The sequence below is a fragment of the Pempheris klunzingeri genome, chromosome 11, assembly GCF_042242105.1.
Source record: "Pempheris klunzingeri isolate RE-2024b chromosome 11, fPemKlu1.hap1, whole genome shotgun sequence".
Classification (NCBI taxonomy): domain Eukaryota; kingdom Metazoa; phylum Chordata; class Actinopteri; order Acropomatiformes; family Pempheridae; genus Pempheris; species Pempheris klunzingeri.
In genome coordinates this window covers 1353809-1376251 of record NC_092022.1, presented here as the reverse complement: position 1 = coordinate 1376251, position 22443 = coordinate 1353809, and the positions used below count along the sequence as shown (strand labels likewise).

General features: G+C 44.7%; 1 protein-coding gene across 1 annotated transcript in view; it reads right to left on the bottom strand.

The window, feature by feature from the left end:
- The window catches only part of LOC139210025 (PDZ domain-containing protein 4-like), a 40994-nt gene that overhangs the window by 4381 nt on the left and 14170 nt on the right, over positions 1-22443 (bottom strand). The window contains exons 2-14 of the mRNA XM_070839976.1: positions 18895-18948; positions 17609-17711; positions 16275-16530; positions 16068-16152; positions 13602-13700; positions 13201-13263; positions 10165-10266; positions 4594-5096; positions 4250-4436; positions 2541-2985; positions 1743-2178; positions 1559-1629; positions 116-462 (exon numbers count right to left, since the gene is read on the bottom strand). Coding sequence (XP_070696077.1) covers positions 116-462; positions 1559-1629; positions 1743-2178; positions 2541-2985; positions 4250-4436; positions 4594-5096; positions 10165-10266; positions 13201-13263; positions 13602-13700; positions 16068-16152; positions 16275-16530; positions 17609-17711; positions 18895-18948 — 2751 coding nt within the window. The remainder of the gene's footprint in view (positions 1-115; positions 463-1558; positions 1630-1742; positions 2179-2540; positions 2986-4249; positions 4437-4593; positions 5097-10164; positions 10267-13200; positions 13264-13601; positions 13701-16067; positions 16153-16274; positions 16531-17608; positions 17712-18894; positions 18949-22443) is intronic.

Genomic DNA, 22443 nt, shown 5'->3' with positions numbered 1-22443 from the left:
TTGCAGAAGCCAAATTCATTCATCTCTACAATCAATATGGTTATAAACAGTGAGAAGAGAGAGAAGCTGGGTATGAAACACCAGGCTAACTTCTCTTCATCATCACACCATTTACCTTCCACTCCATGCGTTGTGGCGAGGCAGTTGGTGATGAGTGTGTCAGCCCGAGTGGTAAGGCCAGTCCTAACCGCGAAGCACCTGCGTGGTGTTCCTCCAGACCACAGGGGGCGCTGTTGACACTCCTGGGGCTTGCCGGGCCGCTGCTGCCCGTACCCATCCCTCTCTCCTCGCCCTCGGCCCTCGCTCTGTCTCTCACTCGGTCCAGTGGGTCCACCAGGCCCTCAGAGGGCAGGGTCATGCAGCTCTGGTAGCGCTCCAGTGGTTTGCTGTGGCTGCGGTGTCTTCTGTTAAAATAGGGACTGGACTCTGCGCTTCCACCTCCAGGCCTGTCGGTGGCTCCAACTGTGATCATCAGTAGTAAAAAAGAGTCATCTTACTGCATTTCTGCATTGGAAAAGCTGATTCCACCCTATTTTTACTGGTACATTGCTGTATTTCTTGTCTTTTTACTGCCAAGCACGATGTAGCCTCCTTTCACGACAGACAGGAAAACATTTTAGTGGTTAACGCCAGTTTCATTTGCCCCCACGGTGGGCAGTTTGACATGCAAAGCTAGCCAGCCACTGGCGAGATGTTTCCAGGCGAGATAGAGTGCCCTACAATGTTTACTTTTTGACAGCAAAATGTGGACAGGCTTACTAAAGGTTTCTCCATAGCGCTGCGGGTGGTCAAACAGCCCACAGGGTTCCTTTAACATACAAGCAAACATCAGATGACTGATTTCAGCGAGCAGACTGTTTAGACGGTTTAGTGAAGTGTTGTTGCTACAAAAGGCAGGACACATTACAGCCAGCCTCTAGTGTAATGCTGACACTGGATATTTGAAGAGCTTGATGACCGAAATCTGTGTGTCTGACATTTCTGTGGCACTTTTATTGTTTTAGGAAACCTGAGTGCAGAATCATAATGTCATGTCTTTATTGTTGTTGTTGTTGCTGCTGAAAGTGTGACAGTTTCTCACAAAGAGAAAAATCAGCGTTTTCATTTTAACATAAAAGCCTTTTTTGGCATGGCTCATTTAAATGTGTATATGGCAGCAATTCGTAACAGTGAGATGCTTTCCAAGAGCACGTCTCGACCAAACTCTTCAATTAAGAGATGTTTGTATGTAATATATTTTTTAAAAGCTGAAAATTGGTTTGTACTTTCTTCCATTATTTGAGTTTGGATCAGTTCAATGGAGCAAATAAAGGAACGAAGGTGTAACTAACAAATTTTAGGGCCCCTGAAAGACTTCTTGACCATAAAATGATCCTTTTATTGGAGTTTTTGTGTCTGTTAACTGTTATTGAGGACGTAACCAGCTACTGAGAGCTGCTCCTTATTTTTGAGAGTGAGCCCACACCCACAGACTGGTCTTGTGTTAGTTAACTAAAGCACAGTTGTGGGGTTGCGGAGGATTTGATGTGCTTTGACTGGAGAGACGGGCCTCGTGTACCTGGTTTGGAGCCCCGCCCTCCATCAGCCACGCCCCTTCTTGAAGAAGACCCCGCCTCTCTGGTCAGAGACCTGATGGTGGAAACAAACACCACATAACATCCACTATTATTCCAATACAACACATCAAAATACATGCAATTCAACAAAGATTAAATATTAAAAGCAAAAACCTCGACAGAAACCTGAATTTGGAGGGTGTAGAGGGGGTGGAGCTTGAGCCGTTTGCCATGTTGCCATTGGCTGTTTCATACTTCCTGTAGGTGCTGGGGGAGAAGGAGCAGCTGATATTGGAGTGGCGTCTCTCTCTGTCTCTGTCCCGCTGGTGGCGCCGCGGGGTGAGGGGTGAGTTGAGAGGGGGGAGGCGACCGAGGGGGAGAAGAGGTGGTGGAGACATCAGTCGTTTCCCTCCCTCATCCTCCTCTTCCTGGGGAGGTGGGATCTGCTCGGTACTGACCAGCGGTGTGCTCCGGCAGCTCTCCCCCCCAGTGTTGTAGGCACTGGTGCTGTCCTTGTCGTCTGACCGCTCTCGCTCTGGGAGCTCGTTGATGGCCGACAACTCGTGACGATGAGGGTCGTTATCATCAATGTCATCATCATCATCATCATCATTATCCAGACCTGTAAGTAAAGTATCTTAGTGTCAAATTATCAACTTACAGGAGTAACACCTGCACCTGTCACCTCCAGCGCTCACTAATGACTGAGTTACATCTTTGCTCTTTAATTTGTACCAAAAAAAAGAGAGAAAATGAGGCCGTGTCTATGTGGAGTTTCTGCTGGTTGCCTGGCAACCTCGCAGCAAGAGACACAACTTGTTGAACTATCCCTTTAGAAGTCAGAAGTTAGAAAGAAAGCAACAAATATTCCTCTGAAAATGCTGCTGTCAGCTTGTAAATCACATTTCCATGGCTGCTAAACAGAAGGAACTTTGGTTTGGGAATTTCTGGGATGCATCCGTGTTCGGTTGCCGTCGTGGTTACCTGCTTCCGGTCGCCTGGCTCCAGCTCCCACCGTCTCCTCCTCCATCATCCAGGCTTTCAGACATCTCTCCCTGAGCTGCTGCATCTTCTGTGCTCGCAGAATGTTGCGGCACTTGAACTCCAGGTGGCGCAGCTCCTCCTCGATCAGCGCCATCTCGTGCTCGCTTAAAGTCGCGTTGCAGTTCACGTCCACCGCCGAAGAAGAAAAAGAAGAAGAAGCTTCCCCCTCTGTTTCCATCGCGGCCTCTCTTCTCTCTCGCTGGTCTTTCACCTCTGCTTCGCCGTCCTCACATTCCTTCCTCCCTGCTTCTTTTTGCTGTTTGTCGTTGCGCCTCTCGTACTGGCACCTGATCTCCAGCAGCTCCTGGTACCTCTGGCACTCCTCCTCCGTCAGACCTGGCATCATCATCATCAGAGGGGGCTGGTGGTGAAGGTGGTGGTAGTGCTGCAGGTCAGATGTCAGGCGTTAGGCCTCCTTTCATAGCTTCCACTAATCATCACAATCTAAATTTAGAATCTACTTTTGGACTGGAGAAAATACCTTATTTATTTATTGAAATACCTTATACTCTTATACTCTTATGAGGACGATTAACTGTGCAGAAGGAAAAGATTTATGTAAACGAAGCTTTGAGGATCGATCAGGTTCTCAGAGTTGAGTTCATTGTACAGTTTGTAAGAGCATTTGATGGATTGTCGTGAAAGTTGGTTCAGACGTTCACGGTGAATGGATGAGCTGTTCTTCTGTGTTTGATGCTAAGGAGCTAATGTTAGCATGCTAACACGCCCAACTGAGATGGTGAGCATGGTAAACCCTATCAGCTAAACACCAGACATCAGTACTCAGCTCAGCACCACACAGACCGTAGACTGATAAAGCCCCCCTCCCTCCATGTTAGCGCATTGGCACATTGGCCAAACTAATACATGTTTCCCAAAGATGATTTATGTCATGTTAGGTTTTTCTTGGTATGTTCAACTGCCTATTTTTCTATTAAGTTTGGTTTTAAGTAGTAGTAGTACTGTCATGATTGCCAGTTGTGGACTTTCTGGATGAGCACAGAGAGCAGGGACATTGGGAGGAGACATAAGTTCGTCTTTAACTCTCCGTAACTGTGATTGTTCTGCAGATGTACGGCTGAGACCTCGATACTGCATCTCAAGCTTCAGCTCCAAATGACGTCCCCAGTGCCAGATGGCAGCGCATGCATCTAGGATAGTTTGGTTTTATTTCTGTGCACTGGGAGGAAGCGTAGATGCGTTATCTAGACTTCACACTTCACTTTTTTTAAAAAAGACCAGTGCTTTAAGGTGTGAAAACATCAACCATACAGACATTTGGGTGAAAGGGAAAAGCACTTTGACAGCTTCCGTAGAGATCTTCACCATCTAGGACATTTTAGCTCTTTTTATCCAGCGGCTCCTAAACTGGTCACAGCTCTTGTTGCTATGAGACGACTGACAGCCCAGCTGAAGCGGACCACGTCACACAGCAGCCTGCGGGTTTTTCTGTCAACGCCAAAGCACATTCGCGCTCGCAGTGCATCTCTCTGGACGTCACCGGGGTCGTATTAGTTGTTAAAAGCAGAAGCCAAGCTGTGTTCTATATATTTGTGCTCGTCAACAAACCCAATAAAAAGCTCTGAACCAACGATGTGTTAGTTTGTCTCTCATCGTATCACCACATGTGAGACTTGAGTTTAATTTACCTTGTGGTGGTGATGGTGGTGGGGGCTGTAGGCTGCTCCTCCCGTCCCTCCACCAGCTGCCCAGTCCAAGCCAGGGAGGGAGTCCGAGCTGAGCTGGAGGTCTCGCAGGTGGAGGAAAGGAGGGGTGGTGTCTCCTCGGCCGTGCCCAGGACTGGGGCCAAGACCTGGGCTGGGTCTAGGACTGGGCCTGGGTACAGGAAACACAGAGGGGTTAACTGTGGTCTACTAAAGAGTATTATCAGGTATGAATCTAAAAGTGCTTCTTGTGGTTCTCATGGGGTAAAACAGAATTTAAAATGTTAATAATAAAGATATGGGCTTAATGTGTGAGTCCCCTGGACCACCTGGGACTGGGTCCTGGTCTGAACTTCCTGGTGCTGCCTGGCGTGTTGGTGGTGTTGGTGTTACAGGCACTGGTCTGGTCACCCAGCAGGTCGTGTTCGGACGACTCCTCGTAGCGGGTGCTGTCGTCGGTGCGGCCCACTCCGCTGTCCAGCTCCTGGCTGTTGGACAGCAGAGGAGCCAGGCTCAGCAGGGGAGGGAGGGGGACAGGCGGGCCTCTGTCCTCCTTCTCCTCCTTCTCACCTTCCTCCCCATCCTCATCCTCTTCTTCCTCCACATCCACATCACCCACTGCATCTTCTCTGTCTCCTCCTCCTGGGCCGGCAAGGCTGCCGCTGCCACCACCACCTCCTCCTCCTCCTCCTCCTCCTCCCCGGCAGAGGCGATAGTAGCCAGACAGATGAGAGGAAGTGACGGAGCAGGAAGACGCTCGAGGGTTTGGGTGGAATCCCCCTCCCTCCAGGGTCAGCTCCATGTCCTCCTCTGGATCAACAGGGTTGTCGTTCTGGAAGAACGGAGAAAAAAACATGTGAGAATAAAGTTCATTTGGTTCGCAAATGGCTGAAATCTTGTAAATCACACTTATTTTAAATGGCCGTGACTTTTTTATCGTCACAGTCATTAGACGTCCAGCCTAATGACTCGTACATACATACTTCATGTACATTCAGCATGTTACCACTGATGTCTTTACCATGATGGTGTGTCATGTGAGCATTCATCTCAGTCTGAATCAAATTCATTAGGATTCATCCTCTGAGAACCACGATCGTCTGCATCAAATGTGAATGTATTCCACCCACTAATCGACATGTTTCACTGTGGGCCTATTGGCTCAGATTTTGACAACACAAAGAATAATGTGGGCAGAGTTTGGTCGTCATCACACGGCAGTATGTGAGGAGGAAAATTCTTTGACGTGCGTTTTCAGCTTCTGTGCCAAAACTGTGTCTGCATCCCTCTGGCGACACCGGCAGCATGGCCAACACTGAAAGACACTGCCAAGACACATCATCCCCCCCCCCACTGTATTAAATCCAAACTATATTGGTGCAGTGTGAGGTGTCACATTCGATAGAAATATGGGTTGGAAGATATTTTGTTTATTTCAATGTGTTGTTTTTTCTGAGCTCACAAATGATCACAAATACAAGCTGAGAATCCGACCGGAGCTTCATGCAGTCAAACACCAATGAAGTGAAAAACTCTTCCAGTCAGTGGCTCTCGGTTCTGTTCTCTTTAAACAGGATCGCTGAATAGGAGCTGCTGTCCCACATTCAGTGCAGCTGATTTCTTTGCAGCCTCGTGCGTCAGTGTGAGAAAGTGATTTACTGACTTGGAGTTAATTCATCAACATCATATCGTTATATAATGTCATATCTGTGAACAGGCACAGGAGGTTTGGGTGTCAGATGTTTGTGTCCTTGTATCTTTAAAGGGCTTTTTCAAGGCTTCACACTTCTCTTTCTGTTCACTTCATTTGGACGTGCAGATTCAAGAAAACACCGGATGTACCTACTAACATGTATCATGCATGTGTCAAAGTGGCATGTTCCTCCGTCACCATGAACACACACACACACACACACTGTACTTTACTTCTCTCACACCACCCTGCTGCCTCAAATACTCACTGCAGCACCAAATGTGGATTAATCCGCTGCTGAAAATAGTCCCCAGCAAATGCACTGGCCACAGTGAGCAGTTGTTTTAAATTAAATTAAATGAAACTATATATATTTCTGATGCAGTTTTAAAGATTTGTCTTGAAAAGTTAGTGGAGCTGAGAGCCACAGACATGGTAGAGAGTTCTAACAGACTTGATTGGTTTTGGGTCCATTTATTAGGTTTATTGAGAGAAAAATACAACTTAGAATTTGAGTTGTGCATTCAGTCTTAACAAATGAACATTTTATAATTTTAGCTGAATATGAAAACTCCTCTGAGGTGATTAGTGGGTTATTCAGAGCACCTGTTGCACAGGGCTGGACACTGGCTCCCAGATCAGGAAGTGAACACACCTTTTCTTTGGGACTGAAGAGAGGTGAGGACTTGTACCCTCAGCTCATTCTGATCCTTCTCGACTTACTACAGACCTCATTTCAGAAAAAAAAACTTCTTTGCCATCTTTTGCTTTTCTGATTGAGGTGGTTTGAGGCATCCTGGCATCTGGTCTGGGTAAATATTAAATCAACAAGGTTACCTGCCTCGGGGCAGATCTTATCTTCATGAAAGAGATTTCGCTTGTCTCACAATAACAGAATGCTGAAGGCACTTGTGAGATTTGTTTCTCTATTTTTATGTGGTTGGAAACTAGTTCTCAGGCGTCTGTGTGTGTGTGTGTGTGTGTGTGTGTGTGTGTGTGTGTGTGTGTGTGTGTGTGTGTGTGTGTGTGAACCTTTGTGAATCCATCTTCTTGTGTATTTGTAGTTGTGTGATATGTGTGTGTGTGTGTGTGTGTGTGTGTGACCTTGACTGAAGAAACTAGGTTACATGAGATAAACGTCCCCTCCTCCGTTTCCTCTCCTCATCCATCATCCCTTCATCTCTGCATCATTTCATCTATCTCTGATACCTTTACATCCTCCTCTTCTGTCAGCTTCACAGCAGTTTGTTGTAAAATGCATTCTGTTTGTCTGTTAGCATGAATATTTCACCAATTACTCATAAATCACAAAACAACCGTCTATTTTCCACATGTAGAGAAATCAACTAACAACATTACTGGTTAGACAAACTGAACTCTTTCTTTTTTAAGACTTAAACTCATGCTGGTGTCCTTTAGAGACTGCAGTTCATTACTATTGTACATGTACAGTATAAAGAGGTTGGCCTGAGGGTGGCGCTACAGGAGGCCATTAAAAAGGGTTCCTCCTATCAGGGGCAGGAGTGTGATCAGGACAGTGTCTGTCCAGAGATGTTGCTCTGGGGTCAGACTCACAGATGTGTGGATCTGCATCTGCATAGTTTTTAAAGAATATCTATATGTTATATCATATATTTCTGCTTTGTGTGTCACTCTCATCATAGCTGCTCCCCCATCACTTCCTCATTTGTTATTTGCTTAGTCGATAAAACATCCATCACTCCCTGTGCCCCCGTTACGAGGAGATCTGACTGGCTGACGTGTCAGAGTTGTCTAAATACTGACCGAGTGACGGCTCATTTATTCAGTTTGCTGTGCACGCTCATCAGTGTGTGTGTGTGTGTGTGTGTGGGATGGTGGGGGTACATGTACATGTGTGTGTTTTAACTGACATGTATGAATATGCCGTCCTGCGGTTCCTCCTCTGTCAGCAGATGGAAAACACTCTCTGGGACCTGCTGTCATGGTAGAAACATTTATCATCGCTGTGTGTGTGTGTGTGTGTGTGTGTGTGTGTGTGTGTGTGATAATACACACATAATGTTATGTATATGACGTTATGCTGTGAAGAAAAAAGGGCTGACAGCGAATGTGAGTGAATGCAGACTGAAATGAGATGTTCTGACCATTGAGGACCAGTGATCTGCACTTGGTGAAGAGAACCACTGAGGAGATGAGTGTCGTTATTTAACACGTTCATTTGAAGTTATTTACAGCATACTGTGATCTCATGTTGTGCAGCATTTATACATTTGACTTTTCATAGAACATCACCATCATTTATGAAATACTGTAAGTCTCCAATAGTGAGTTAAAGTGCCTTTAATCACTTTAAGTGTATAGATCAGAGGGGCCTTTAATTAAGTCAGGCTGTTATCTCAGAGAAGCCTTTATGTCTTCCAACACAAAGCTCAGCACTGATGGGATGCACAGAGATTGTCCATGTTTGGGCTTTTCCATATGAAGTGCAGTCAGATATACAGATGTCAGTAAATGTGACTGAAACTAGATGAGAGTCCATACACCATGCACCAAAAATGATTAGTACAATTAGAAAATGGGCGCAGCTCTGGTTTCCTTTTAGCAGCATTTCACCTTTGATGTAAAAGATTTTATATCTGAACTTAATTCCAGCCAGTGTCCCACAGTCGACAGCCCGTTATGGAGAAAGCTGATCGTCCACATTTAGATCTACGATGTGGCTTTGCTCCTGGTTATGCTGTTACCGTCTTGTCTTTGAACATATCAAAGACAATGAATTAATTAGAGAGACAAGATAAATGGTTTGTCTTTGTATCTTTTGAGTCCTTTTACATCCTCAGTCACTCATTCACACATCATTCATTCAGGGGGAATCTAAGTTGGACTGTTCTAGTAAAGGTTTCGCCTTAAGGAGGCGTTTATGGAAATATTGTGAGGTCATCACAGTAATATTCAGAGTATGAACGCATTCAAACATTTACAGCAAATGTTTACAGCTATCAGGGCCATCAACTGCTGATGGTAGAACAGGTCTCAGGGCTTCCAAAAGTGATCAATATTTGAAGCAAGGAAACAAATGTCTGGCTAAAACATCCGTTAGATAGACAGATAGATTAATAAACAACCAGAGGGCAGATGGGGATGAACACATAGCTTCCCCCCAGGAGGAAACCAGGACTGTGACCACACTGTGAACCGAACTGTGACTCTTATGAATCTTCCTGTCGGCCCCCCACAACAGCAGCAGCAGCAGCAGCAGCTGCAGCGATACGAGGAAAAAGTAGGTTGGTAAAGTAGGCTGCCGGCGAGCTGAGTGATGAAACAGGGGAGACACTGTCACACCTGAAGCTGGGCCCCCTGGGGGAGGGACACCCTGCTCAAGCCAACATTAGCTCGCTGCAGGTCAGTTAAACTAGTCACAGAAACATTTGCTGACATTAGTGGAGTGGATGATGAAGATCTGCCTCGTACAGTACCAACCTCTGCTGTGTGGAGGAGGTACCAGCAGTGAGACTTAGCCTGTAACTATGGTTTCCATGGTTACCTGCAGCCTGGGGAGACTCCACTAATCGGATCGATCAGTGGACGAGGCTCGATCCCTGGTTCCTCCTTAGGTAAGATACTGAAGCTGTGAGACTGTGTGGATGATCAGTGTGTCGGCCTGTGTGTGAGCTGGTGGAGGTGATGGTGATGGTGTGTGAGCTGGTGGAGGTGATGGTGATGGTGTGTGAGCTGGTGGAGGTGATGGTGATGGTGTGTGAGCTGGTGGAGGTGATGGTGTGTGAGCAGGTGGAGGTGATGTGTGAGCTGGTGGAGGTGATGGTGTGTGAGCAGGTGGAGGTGATGGTGTGTGAGCTGGTGGAGGTGATGGTGTGTGAGCAGGTGGAGGTGATGGTGTGCGAGCTGGTGGAGGTGATGGTGTGTGAGCTGGTGGAGGTGATGGTGTGCGAGCTGGTGGAGGTGATGGTGTGCGAGCTGGTGGAGGTGATGGTGTGCGAGCAGGTGGAGGTGATGGTGTGTGAGCTGGTGGAGGTGATGGTGTGTGAGCAGGTGGAGGTGATGGTGTGTGAGCAGGTGGAGGTGATGGTGTGCGAGCTGGTGGAGGTGATGGTGTGCGAGCTGGTGGAGGTGATGGTGTGCGAGCTGGTGGAGGTGATGGTGTGTGAGCTGGTGGAGGTGATGGTGTGTGAGCAGGTGGAGGTGATGGTGTGCCGTGTGAGCCTACCTCGATGTCGGGCCTGGCCAGCAGCAGTGAGAAGTTGATGCTGTCCTCTCTGGTCAAAATGGCCACTGCTTCCTCTCTGTTCTGGATGTCCACTCCATTGATCTAGAGGTTAAAAGAGACCAGTCACTATAGTTTAAAGTGTTAAACTCAGACATGTGCAGGCTAAATGCACAGGTTTGTAGCCACATGCACAGATTTAATTTAAGCTTTTCTTCAATATGAAGGGGATTATAACCACAGTATTTTTTGTGTTTGAGCCCACTAATGACTTTATATGACCACCTGATCTTTTCCCCCTTTTCATTTCGCTCCAATATGAAAAAATCTACTTAAAGGGACTTGAACCAAAGGGACAGAAACAAAACATCAATCATTCAACTAGTCAGACAGAAACATAATCACTAATTTGTCACATGCGATGGGAAACTGAATACCTTTGGGGTTCAGACTGTTGGCTGGACAATATAACATATATGGGCATTTTTTATTATTTTCTAGCTTATCATTAAGATATAAGATATAACCAATAATGACAGTAATGATTAGTTGTAGCTCTAATAGACTGTCTAGCTGTAACTAACAGTGAACATCATTATGAAATAGTTTGATCTCCAAGGGTTTTAGGTCTTTTCAAATTGTTAGGACGGTGCTTAAGGATAATTTTAAGGTCTTTGCACTTTACTTGAGTATTTCCTGCTGCTTACTTCACTGCACTACATTTGTCTGACAGCTGGAGCTCCTTGTATCATCATCATAAAGGATTCTGTTATTTAAGGTACTAAGACAAACAGCAGCATCGCTTGTAGTCGTTTGTGTTGAGTTGAAAATGATGAAAAATGAGAGACAAACAGTCGTAGCAACACTAAATTCTCGCTTCAACAACTGTGATTTATTTAAGGGCGTTCTGTTCAAATACGAAAGTAAACTGTCAGCGCCAGCTATCCACCGGCAGAATAATAAATATGAATCATAAAGCCTGCATGTCACAGGTGCATATTTGGGTGTATTGTGTGTGAGAGCAGTGTGCTCCCCTGACTCGCAGGGAGACGCCACATCTGTCTGAAAAAGCCTTCATCTCTGTGGTGACGGCTGTCATGGGAACCGGCACTGGCATCATCCATCCGCTGCCCAGTAACCATGGCGATGCCAGGTGCTGCCGGTCTGCTCCTGTCACAATTCGGCTTCACCTTTCCTCTAACACCGCTTCAGTCAGAGGGGTCAGAAGGTAACGAGCGAAGAGAGAAATGTCAGGAGGAGAAATGTATTCGCACTCGTGTTTCATCGTCACGCTCAGAGAGAGCAGTCAGCTCGTGTGTGTGTGTGTGTGTGTGTGTGGGGGGGGGGGGGGGGGGGGGTTGCTTCACAGCGTTGTTTCAACAAGATGTAAAAAAAAAAAAAGAACTCCTGATTAAACTCCACAGTCAGCTGCTTTTACAAAGTAAAAAGCACGAGCTCAGAGCAATTTATGCAACTTTGTCATGCATTTGTATTAATTATCATACAAATTTAATCCCTTGAATCTTAAATCCAATATCATCACACAGCTTTGCAGGAAAATATTCTGATTGGTCGATTTCGGCATTGATGGTCTGATCATTACTATAGACACACTTCTGATTGCAGAAGCAGTACAATTATTTTTGAATAAATAATCATTTAAATCTACATCTTGTGTCAGATTATTGATTTTAGTATGAGTAGTTTTAACTTTTTCATCTTGCCATCATCAGGGTTGATCCATTTTCCATCCAAATCAAACTGTTTAACATCCCAAAAAACTCCTTTCACCTGACTGCAGAGCATAGATTGTGCCCCAAAGCACTTGGTATTTGCTCATCTAATAAATATTTTTTCTGAAGACTGCTTATTTGGAGGTGTAATGCCTGCTGGAGGCAATAAAGACAGTTTCCCTGTTCAGCAGCAGGCTGATAACGGCACAGGGTCTGCCAGCGTTTCATTAGCTGTGAACATTGTTTGGTTAATTGAATTTTGCTCACCTGGAGAAATGAAGTCCTGTCAAAGTGTGTAACAACAGCAACACAGAAGAGTAAAGCTGAATTTTAAACTTTTGACTTTTTCCAGCGTTTCAAGTTGATCGTAGTTAAAAGGCTGAATAAATATCAGAGGTTGTAATAAAAAGATGAAAAAGTAGAATATCATAATTCTGTATAAATAGCAATGTCAATTCATTTCCTGAAGTTTATGATAGAGTTCTGTTTGGGATATAAAAAGATGATAAATGTTTGTTCTCAGTGTGCGTTCACGTCATCTCTTTATTTTGTGTGTTCAGTTTCTTTTATTGCTGTTCTTCTCTCCGTGGTCTTTACCCGTCGTGTCCTCCTGGAAACTAGATTTGCTCTTTCATTTCATCAGTGTCGGTCATGTTTGGAGCACCGGCCTCGCTCTCATGCTGCACTGGTGACCAGCTACCTGCATCCATTTGAGTCGGTATCATTGCAGCGATCCGATCGGGGGCCATGAAGGGTGTGACCCTTTGCAGCACTCATTAGGATGCAAAGTGTGTATTTACACAGACAGACAGCTGGTTCACTGCTGCATCAGAGGACTGTACTGTGCTGCAAACACTGAATAATCTGTGTTAGTACTGACTGACAAGAATTTTCTAGAGGTTTCTATTGTCTGAGAAAGATGAGCTGAACAGTGTGGTGGTAACACAGGGTGACAATGTTGTCCCCCCCTCCATCTCTCTCTCTCTCTCTGTCTATTTTTAGGACAGCAGTAACTGGGCTGCTGACAGCTCTCTCTGATTGGACAAGACCGTCCCCGGGGCTCCAGGTATAAATTTACATAGTTTGATTTGAAACTATTATTAACCTTCACAGAGCCAGTTAATTTTTACAGAGGACAAGTTTGTATTTTCAGTCTGCAGAAAATGTACTGAGCTGATCCCGAAGGTCCAAAAACACTGGAGATCATTTCAAACCTCAGAAACAACAACAAAACAACAAAAATTCACTTCTGGTCCCCGACAAAGACTCAGTAGCCAGAAGTGAGACTGAATTAGTGTTTGTGTACCTGTAGTATCCGATCGCCCTCTCTGATGCGTCCGTTCTTGGCTGCTATGCTGTTTGGATTAACCTGAAGTGAAAGTTTGAGAAAGAGAAGGACAAGCAGTGCACTTAAGGAGTATATGGATATGAATTAAGAAACAGATCAATTAATAACGACTGAATGAATCCGTGAATGAGTAAAGACAGAGTTGAGTAATCAGATCGATGAAGGATTGAACGGAGAAGATAATGAATGAAGTGATTAATAGATAGATGTAATAGAATGAAAAGAATGTGTAAGATAATAAAAGACGAGTGATTAATTAAAAGAATAAAAAATAGTGCAAGCAGGAGAAACACCTTTTTATGAGATGCATTAGAGCAGAATGACGGTATGAAGACAGGCTGAATGCTTTCTGTCGTTACCTCTCCAACATAAATCCCGAGATCTTCCTCGTCGTCCGTCCTGTAGCAGACTGTCAGACCCAACTTCTCCTGCTGACTGGATTTGTAGAGCTCCACTTCCTGGAGGAACGGGGAAGGAAGAGCGAGTGACGATCTTTAACTACAACAGTTCACTTCAAAAACATAGCAAGCAAAGGTGGAGGCCAGGTGGTGTAGTGGCCACTAGCTATTGGCTAACGTGCTAATGTTAAACAGTCACAAGAGCATGCTGTCATATTTCTCCGTCCTGGGCCACAAAGACCATCTTAGGCCTCAGAACATCATCAAACACAAAGAGTCCATTGTAGAATGGACCAAAGAGTCTTCATTCAAAAGAGATGAGCTTAAACCAAAGACCAGCTTGGACCATCAAACATTTACCAAAGGTGGGGGCACACGTTAGGACCGTTGAATGAACATTTTGAACATCTGGACATGAGCCGGGTGTTTCTGTTTCAGTCTGTTGTCTCGTGACTTCCTGTTTTATTTTGTAGTTTGAGTGTCCGTCGTTTGTCCGCGTTACTTCCTGCCCTGGTGTGTGTTTTCCCGCCCGTGTCATAGTCTGCCCCGCCCTGATTGGTTCCACCTGTGTGTTGACTTTTCCTCTGTAATGTTTTTCCTTCCCAAGAGTGTGATTCTCTGCTTCTTACGAGAACTTTTCTTTAAATACTTGAAGGATTTAGGTTCAGTTTATTCTGAAGTCAGATCCAGTTTCTGCCACTTTGATCGTTGTCACAGAGGGGAATATACCTGTTTTCCATTCTTTGTTTTGATGTCAAAAACATGCAAAAGTCATAAGATTTATGCTCCTTCCTGACTGTCAAAGATTCAAAAACTTATGCTGATGGAAAGAATCTTTGTGTGGCTGGTCTTCAGAGCATTAATCATTGTCTGGAGCTACAGAAGAGCAGCTACGACCATCAGATATCAGTTAGCTGAAACTATAAAAGACTGGTTTGGACCATCTTTTGCAGCAACCACCCTGTCATGTTTTGGCTGGAGGGCATCGATGGGGGGATGGTAGAGGGGAGGGGGTGATTTAAGGAGGAAATGAAGGCTGTAACCAAAGAAAGGAGGATGTTAGGAAGTAATTTAGGGGGATGTAATGGTGAGGGAGATTGGGGAAATGAGTGAAGTAGGAGACAAGAAGGAACATAAATTAGAAAAGGTAGAGCAGGAAATAATTTGGGGAGAACAGGAAGTCTCTTTGGTGTACAAGCAGAAAGAGGAAGAATGTTTCTACTTTGCTGACTTCTTTAATGACCAAACTGGCGTTTGTCTCAGGAGACAGCAGCAAGCCAGCGGAGCAGAAACAGAAGAAAGTGCCATTCAGCGAAACAGTGGTCCATTAGGCATTTGTACACTGAGCCAAGAGCTTCTGTTTGAAGGTTAAGACCAGTCCGGCCAGCGCTCAGCCTGTGTTCTCCACCAAACATGACAGCCTGCGGAAGTCAATTTGTTTCAGTAGCATTTCTGAAGGCTGCGGATGGTTCAAAAATATCTGTATTTTCCTTTTCCTCCCTCCAGGTCTCATTTCATTGGTTCTCTCCTGAGTTCTTTGTCCAAATATTTCCTCCTGTCCTCCAAATCTTTCTTTTATACCTCTTTATTCATGTTTACACTTTTCTTCCTTCCTTTCCTGTCTCACTTACCTTTTGACTTCTTCACTCTGGATGTTGTGGCAGGAAAATATAAGGTTGATACTAAAAACTGTAAACCAGGAAGGGAAATTGGTTTTGTATATAGACTAATTAACAGAATGGTCATGAGGTTGTGAACACAGCCCTGAGCGTGGTTTGACAGACATGGCACTGAGCCTTCACGTTGAGCTGCATTGTAAAAGCAGCACATGAGCAGCAGCTGCAGTTTTCCTGTTTGGTCACTCACAAGTGTTTGACAGCGCTGTCAGCCAAATACAGTCACCGCAGGTTGGCACCCAAGTCGTTAAATGTGCTTGTAAAGGAAACGTGAGTTATGCGCATAAAGAGTGAGCCATTACATGGCCGGTGTGGATGGTTATATCGATCCAAATGCATTTGCTGCATCAAATAAAATGAGGTGGATGGTACTCTTTTAAACAGCCTGAACTTCAGCTGCATTTTTTTTATGTTCTTCAAATATATTGAATTACTGTTTTGCATTTTCTTGTCTTTACCTGCACATTATGAGTGAGAACCCCTGAAAACAGCTCAGCAAGGAACCACAGCTGGCTGGTCTGCTTGGTTTTTATTCATCGGGCTAAATGAGTTTTTTTTTTTTTCATGGAGTCTCAAATGTGCATCTGGGGTAGCCAGTAGTTTCCCTTCAGGGAGGGGGAACATGAGGCGTTTACGCTCATTACAAGCAGCTCAGTACTTGAAAAAAAGGTTTCTTTTATAAAGGTTTATTATATTTCTAATTTTTGATGACATTTGGTCTATGGTGATAAAGCAGCAGCAGAGCTCTCACCTCATACTCCAGGTCATCCTGCCTGTCCACCTCATGGTTTGTGACATCAAAGTAGTCATCGGGGTCATTGTACTCAAACACACAACTGAGGGGAGAGAGGGGAGGACAGAAAAATCAATCCCCATCATATCTAACATTATTGATTCTTCATGTCTGCAGACTTGTCATTGTTCTTGACACCCAAAAAGACAACAGATCAGGACATACAACTCATTGATCCCATATGGTCCCATGAGGTGAGGGAGGGGAGGGGAGGGTGGAGGGGGTGGCGGGGAGGAGGAGCCGCCTCCCCGGCCGTGATGGTGGTGGTGGTGGTGGTGACCTCTGCTCTTCCCCAGAGTCACGATGTTCTGGAAGCTGATGTCTGTCTGCGTGGCGTTGTCGACGCAGTCTGGGATCGCCACCATGGCAACAGAGTAGATGGAGCTGCTGCCGGTGCCGTTACCGCTGCACACCAGCGTGCCTTAAAGCAGGGGGGAGGGACAGGTTGGCAAAGACACAGAACTGTGCTGAGTTTACACTGAACCCTTAAAAACACAGTAAACGTTTCTAAGCTCTAATCCTGCCCTGCGTTAACCTTTCATCATGTCACACTCAGCTGCACACGTGAAAAGTTTTACTGAGGCCTTTACAGTCACAGTCCACAGTCGATTAACTGAAGCCGTGACGCACTGTATTTGGAAATGGAGACGTTACTCTTCTGACAGAGCGCCAGACTACAAACCATCAGCATCTCAGACGGTTTACAATGTGATTTCATCAGACTTTTCGTTTATTCTAAAGAGCTTTCCTTCTAGTACATCCTGTCCAGCAGACTTGCAGTATTTGAGGTTTATCTAACTTGAACTGGAGGAGCAGCTGTTGGTTTATGACAGGCTCCAGTACGATGGGGACTTTAAATATAGGTAAAATATATGAGGCCAACAAAAACAACATAAAACTCAAGCCATAAAGCTAAATAAGCTGTATTTACTGCATCTTGTGTGCATATATTTTTATCTATGCAAAGGTTTGATTGAATGAACTAAGGAGAAAAAACACCAGGCTGGAGGGGAAACAGATTACATGAGACTGATCCTGACGCAGATAAGCAGAAGTGATAAAACGCTGCAGTTACATCAGTAAAGATGGTAAAAGTCAAATGATAACACAGAGCTATTTGATGGTTATGAGAGGGAAAAGATGAGAGGAAGAGTTAGGGTAGGACATATGAAAGGGAAAAGATGAAAGGGATGAGGAAATGTGACAAGGAAGAGGGCGCAACAGAAGCCGAAAATAGGTGGGACGAAGAGAAAAACGAAGGAAAATATTAGACGAGATGTAATGAGGCAAGAACGTGGGAAAGACCAGATAGAGGATAAAGGGAGGTTTGGGTGAGAAGTAGTGAAGAGAGATATTAAAGATGAGACGAGACGAGAAAAAGAGGATTCCTGTCTGACAGCAGCTCTCAGAGCTTTAAAGAGAGCAGAGAAGAAAGAAGCAGCACCTGTGTGCCATGAAAGGAGGTGAAAGCGCCGGCTGAATGGTAAAACATGCTTCACCTTTCCTCCTGTGACTCTTGCGGACCGACCCAGGCTGGTGCACTGGCTCTTGGGAGTTTTGTGGCCTGTCTAGTGGGAGCTGAGAGGGCCGACGTCCTCTGACCTGAGATTTACAAGATTTAGTTAAGAGAGCAGAATTCATACATACAAGCAAAGAGTGAATAAGGAATGAAGACAGTCCACGTGGAGAAACAATAAAATAGGCGATGTTGATGAGCTGGGATTTTTGTTTTCTCAACTACTTTTGCATTCCCTGTGTTGGCGCGCAGATGTTTTTGCTGATCCATAATATATATCATGTCTTGTTTCAGCGATGTAACATGAACACCAACGTGGCTACATCACCAGCTGCTGATGGGCAAAAGTTTCCCAAATGCAGCGAGAGGTGAGGCCTGAAGAATAATCCTTCTAGCAGAAGAACAAAGATGATTCAAGGCAGAATTCAGAAATCAGACAACTGAGGAATCTGATTAAAAAAACCAGAGGTGAAAGAGAGTGAAAGAAGAATGGAAGGTCACAGGCTGACTAATAATGAATCAAGGTGGTTGCATCATTCAGAGATCTGTGGTCTCCCTGGAGTTAAAGACAATCCACCTTTGTTTTATTTCTGCAGCCCAGTAATGCTTGTTGTTGTTGTGTCCGTAGCTCTTTTTATTCATTGTTGCTCATTTTTATCTAAGTCTGATTTTCTTCTTCTGGTTAATTCTTAGATTCTAGATGATTTATAACTGGCAATCAATTGCATGCACAGGCTGCATGTGTCCTACTATAGAAAAGGAATCTATTATTCATATAATTTCATTTAATGAACTTTGTATTGTAGCCTAAAGGTGTTTTAAATATCCAGTTATTTCATATAATATTATCACCCTCTTTTTTTTAATGTAATGCAGTTTACTTTTACTCGAGCAGAACATCTGTAAAGTACTTTTTTTGATTAACTATTCTTGTACTCTTCCTGTTCGAGAGGTATAAATGTGTGACATACTTTGGTCTTGAGGCAAACAGCGAGAGCATCAAGCCACCGAGCATAGAAGGCTTTTAATGCAGATGAGAATATATGACAGAGAACCAAAAGACTTTGCACACTTATCAAACCTCCCTCAGATAAATCAGTGATTAAACGCAGCACAGGTGACAGTCTGGGAGGCAATATTCTCTATCTATCAGCAGCTTTATGGGAGCGGAACCTTATTAAAGATGACTGATAGGACAATGTAGGACAGGAGAGTCAGTGGAGAGGATCACTGAGAGCTGACGGATGGAAACATCCAAGTGTGTCCTACCTTCATGTTTCCCTGTCTGTCCATCGGCCGCAGGGAGTTACTCCAGCCCTTCTGCTAATGAGAGAGAGAGAGGGGGGGAGACAGAGACAGATGATGTTAGGAGGTTGGGAGGAGAGCAAGATGTTGGAGTGGAGAAGGGAAACACAGAGACAGGACATCTTTTAGATTTGTTTGTTTACCGCGTGCTTTTCATTGAGTCATTCATGATATCGTTCATCAGCTTGCTCGTAATTTAGGAGAAACTTAACTTACATGCCTGAGACTTTGCCTCACACATACAGGCTGCACTCTTTCTTATAACTCCACAGACTTCCGTTGATTGAATGCATTTTAAAAAGGAATTGCATGAAAAGGATCATACAGTCAGTTAAACGTCATAAAGTACGAATGCAGAAGCAACTGTTTGCTCTCATGACAGCCCTAAACACCTGATAGGATATTACATCAGTGTTGTGTCTGTCTTACAGTCTGTGCGTCCCCTCTGGTGGCCCAAGACATTTAGCTGATTCATATGCGAGATCTATTTAAGAACAGTCTATTATCAGTTCCCCAGACTCCAGTATAGTTCCATGTTACCACGGGACGAACACCCGCGGGGGCACGTCAGATGAAACTCTTACTAATTCACAGGGCGCTCTGTGACCTCTGCTTCTCTCCCGCCTCAATCAACAGCTCATAACTAGCTTATGTACGACGAGCCGCCGGCCACACGCAGCAGCATTCGTAATGCAGCTGCAAGCACAAGCAAGTGTGTGCGGCCATCACTCAGGGGGCAAAACCAAGAGAAATACACGCTCGCAAATGAACATGGAGGTAATTATTTATGAGTGTGTGTGTGTGTGTGTGTGTGTGTGTGTGTTTATTAGATTTTCAAGCATGCAGTTAATGACTGCAAGCACACACACATCAGACATGTAGAAAGGCCCTGAATGCACGCACTAACCTGCTACTTCCAGGTGACACACACACATACATTAGCTCATGAATACTTGCATGGCTGCACACAGACACACAGCTCTGTCTAACACACCTCTCCTCCTCCCTGCCTTTGTTTCAGAGCTGATTGTTATGCATTACATGTCCTCAGCAGGTCGTCTGGCAGTGTGTGTGTGACTGTGTGTGTGTGTGTGTGTGTGTGTCAGTGAGCATAAGGCCTGAGCCAGTCAATACCCACTCAATAACCACAATCATCTATCAGGCCTGTTGTGGTCTGGTCACTGATTGTGTTTCATCTGCCATTAAATAGGTCGGCCTGGACTTTCCACCCTGACAAAACACATTTCTCTGGGAGACAACAGAGTGTGTGTGTGTGTGTGTGTGTGTGTGTGTGTGTGTGTGTGTGTGTGTGTGTACGTGTGTGTGTGTTCCTTATTGTGTGGTTATATGGAGAATCGCTTCACTTGCCCGCAGACCTCTGAGCTGCCGTCCACATGTGTTCAGAGCGGCCTGGTCATTGGGCCTTTGTGGTGAGACGAAGGCAAAGACAAACACGATTCTTTTGGTTAAGAAAGTTCCACAGTGACGAATCCCCCTCAGCATATTTAACAAGGAGCCTTATCTCTGTTGTAATTGACGGTAACAGCCTCACTGTTAGCGGCCGCGGCTGTAAGTGAGTGCATCTGTGTTTAGACAATGGATCGGCAGATAGATGGATTAATGGATGGGGCCGACAGATTTGAATATTCACTACACCAGGATCATTGTGCTTATGTGTCTGTGTGGATTTGGCAATTGACTGCGAGGGCGTGATTTTCCCGTGCATGGTAATTACAACGCTCCCCGGCCGCCTGCTGCCATCCTGCTCATTATACTGGTGTGCATGTGTGGTTTTAGGGACGGTAACAATAAGAGTCCCGACTGGGCTCTGCCACATTAGCACGACTGAAATCACAGCTAAGTGAAGTGTGAAATTAATAACTGAACAGGAGAAAAGAGCTGACTGTTGACTTCTGTTGGAAATAATCTGCTATCTTCCAAACAAGAGCCGGCTCTCACCTAATGGTGCTTTCTATTTGGCCGAACAGGATGAAGGTTATTGATCGTCAGCATCAAACAGGTAGAGAAGAAATACAGAAACGCTCTCTTGATTCCTAAAAAACACATGAAAATGTTGATGTCATGTCAATATTGTCTGAAGAATTATGGATCAAAATGTGGACGCTTCAGTGCAGGACAGCTCTGCTTGTAGCAGGTCAGTGTAGTAATCAATAGTCCAGTAATGAAGGGTAATAGAGTCTCTCCTCAAGCGTCCATAATTTAAAAGTCAAGGTAAATTGCTGGTCTCTTACTACTCCTAATGCTGACTGATTTATAATCCATGGATCCTGCAGTTTCAGTGTCTCAAAGACAAGTGAAAGAGATCAAATATGCTAATGAAGCTGTAAACATTTTCTTTATTAGCAGCCTATTATGAGCTTATTAAAGTGCTGGCAGCCCGTTTATTTTGGTAAATGATTACTTTGAACCAGTGAAACAGTGCAGCTGTAGGGATGGCACTGATGCTGGTAAGTCAGGCGGTCGACTCCTTTGGTCCAGACTGAAATATCCCATTATTATATTACTAGTGGACTGATCGCCATGAAATGTTGTACAGACGATGAATCCTACTGACTTTAGTGATCCTCTGACTTTTCCTTTGGCATCATTATGAGGCTCACATTTATGGTTTGGAGTGCAATTTCTCCACAATTATTCAACTATGAATTATCATGAAATTGGATCGTGATTGTCATGGTCCCCTCACACAGTAGGAGCACATCAGCAGAGCAGCAGCGTCGGTGCTTCATGTGCGCACACAGGATGCATTCAAGCACAGTACTGAGATTCATCCTCCTTCCACAGGAAAACGTTGCACTCGAAAAGAAATGTTTTTATAGGTCAAAAATGATGGACCCAACCCTTATTGGACCTGGGAAATTCATTCTGACACCCAATGAATATTACAAATATATATTTACTGAATCACTTTAGCCTGAGATATCACAGACCGGAGACTCTGTCAGGTCTCTCATCAACTCGACATTCAGACGAGGGAACGTTACTAGTTACTACTTTCCTAATGGTCAACATAATCATCACACAAGTCTGATCCACTCAGGTAGTTTAAAACATAAGTAATAAAACCAGTTCTCAGATCCTTGAGACATACTTTGGAGCAACGTGTTGCACCAACAAACGGACACAACCATCACCAGCCTCTCAGCCGGCTCACAATAAAACCTGACATGTAAACAGACGGCAGCATTGATTCAAATAAAAGTATCGACAAGTAGAAAAACAGCTGAAGCAGAAGGTGACAGGCCGGCTGCTTCAAACCGCTCCCATCCCTCCTGCACATGAACAGATGGAGCCGATGGTGATTATTTTTATTGTCCTGTATCGTTGGTGCCATGTGTTCAATATGACGGAGGCTCTATCAGCGTTGCCTCCTGGGGCTTCAACACGTTTCCCCTCCCTGCTCATTAACTATTTACTCATTCCATCAGTGCACACTTCCACCACATCTATCAACACACACACACACACACTGTGGAGAAAGAGGGACGAGGG